We start from the raw sequence: 1,895 nt of genomic DNA, 5'->3' as shown, positions 1-1,895 counted from the left end.
AATAGTTATGTCGACAGCTGCATCGTCAGCTATTCAGAAATCGAAGCACAGAGAGATAAAATACAGGCGCTTTATTCTCGAAAGGAAATAGGAGAAAGAAATAACGGTAGTAATTAATAATGACGCTGTTAATTAAATGAAACCATGCAATCCCCTTGGAAGCTCTGATTGTACTACTAATGTCTTTAGTTTTAAAGCTGATGAAACAAACAAATGAAAACAACATTCATTTTTCTATGTACTGATTCCACTAATTCGATTCTAATTTGTAGATTAGTATTTCGGTTAGTAAATCCTATTCTATCCTAGCTATAAAAATCTATTTTCAATACCCGGTATTACCTACAGTCACTGAGCGATACATCGTATAAGTTCCTTATTTTTGTTTCTCGATATTTCACTCACAAAAGAACACGTTTCTGCTTCTTAGGATTATTAGCTTCTCATGTTACACTTAATGCCCGGTAGGCCTACCATAGCTCTATGGTAACATGAAAATACTCACGTTTTTCACATTATTAATAGTTCTTTGTTTTCTTTTTGGCACTTTTAGATATCTGAAATAAGACCTCACAGAGCCATTTCATGGCAAGAGAGGCAAGACTGCCCTGCGCTAAAGTTTATACACCGTGTAGAGCAGAAGAGCCAGATTTTGGAGAATTACGTGACCGTGGCAGCCGCTGGGGGCGCTGCTGGAACGCAGACGTCCTCTTGCCCTCCCATGAACAGGTCCTCTGAGGCCTCTTCAGCCTCCCGGAATATTCTCGCGAGAGCCAGGATGTAGGTGTCCTCCGTGGCCTCGAGGTCGTCGTAATGGCTGTCCGGCGCGAGTCCGACGGCGGCCGTCGGGCGGCTCAGCTCGGCCAGAATCTCCTGCTCCTCTTTAAGCTGGAAGTCGTCTGCGTCGAGTTCGTGTCGCTCGTCACCTTCGCCGCTGCTGCTGGAGGCAGAGACGCCCTCCTCGGACACGGCGCGGGAGGTTTCGAGGTCGTCCTCCTCCAGGAGCTCCGCGAGGGCAGCGATGTACCGGATGGCGAGTCGCAATGTCGCCATCTTCGCGGCCGGAGACGACTCGCCGTGACTCACGCAAGCCGCGGGCAGAACGCTCCTGAGGGCGTCGAAGGCCTTGTTCGTTTCGTGGACTCGACACCGCTCGCGAGTCGTAGCGATCCGGCGGTGCTTGGCGGCGATGCGGGAGTGCGAGACCCTGGCGCCGAACCCTTCGCGCTGAGCGCCTCCAGCGGGGACGCCATGGCGGTGATGACACGACTTGTTCCGCAGTTTCACATCCGCGGTGACTTTCTGGAAAGGCGCTTTTTCCTTGCTGCTTTCACTGGCACTCGACACGGCCTTTGGGAGGCACTTCTCCGAACAGTCCTCCTCCTCCCGATTAACGTTGGTGGCGGGCGTGCCAGTTGGCCTCGCCGGAGCCTGCTGAGACCCGGCGTCATCCTGGCCGGCGATGGTCGCAGGTCCCTCTCGGCCTTCGTAAGACGCTTGCGAGGAATCCTGGTTGGCCACACGCACGCGCGAACACAACACTTCATTCATCATCTTCATCCGCGTTACCCGAGGAACATTTCAGTGAACGAACGTCAGTAAGAGAGAAGAAAACGTGCGGCAAAAAGTGATTGACTCTTGTCTATCGCTTTGCCTCCTGCCCTCGCGCTCCGCAATGGACTCGACAAAGAAGACGCCGTTTTTGTCGCAAGAAAAACAGAATCTGTTTCATGTTTATTTCCTTGTGCTTAGCTCCAGGCGGCGCGGCATCACTGTTATTTGCCGCCGCTACATCCTGGCGGCCGCCCCAACACCTGGAAAAAACAAAGAATTATAATGATTGAGAATTCAGGTACCGTTTATCACACACACGAACATAAACATCCAATCGAAGT

The 1,895-nt window shown here is 51.2% G+C and overlaps 1 protein-coding gene across 1 annotated transcript in view; it reads right to left on the bottom strand.

Moving 5' to 3' along the window:
• Nucleotides 1-15: 15 nt before the first annotated feature.
• LOC119585481 overlaps nt 16-1,895 on the bottom strand; it is a 6,242-nt gene continuing 4,362 nt past the window's right edge. Inside the window, exon 2 of the mRNA XM_037934125.1 lies at nt 16-1,814. Coding sequence (XP_037790053.1) covers nt 661-1,560 — 900 coding nt within the window. The 5' untranslated portion in view covers nt 1,561-1,814 and the 3' untranslated portion in view covers nt 16-660. The remainder of the gene's footprint in view (nt 1,815-1,895) is intronic.

The sequence above is a fragment of the Penaeus monodon genome, chromosome 19 (assembly GCF_015228065.2).
Source record: "Penaeus monodon isolate SGIC_2016 chromosome 19, NSTDA_Pmon_1, whole genome shotgun sequence".
Taxonomy (NCBI): Eukaryota; Metazoa; Arthropoda; class Malacostraca; order Decapoda; family Penaeidae; genus Penaeus; species Penaeus monodon.
The sequence above is the reverse complement of the archived record's forward strand: the minus strand, read 5'-3'. Positions and strand labels throughout refer to the sequence as shown.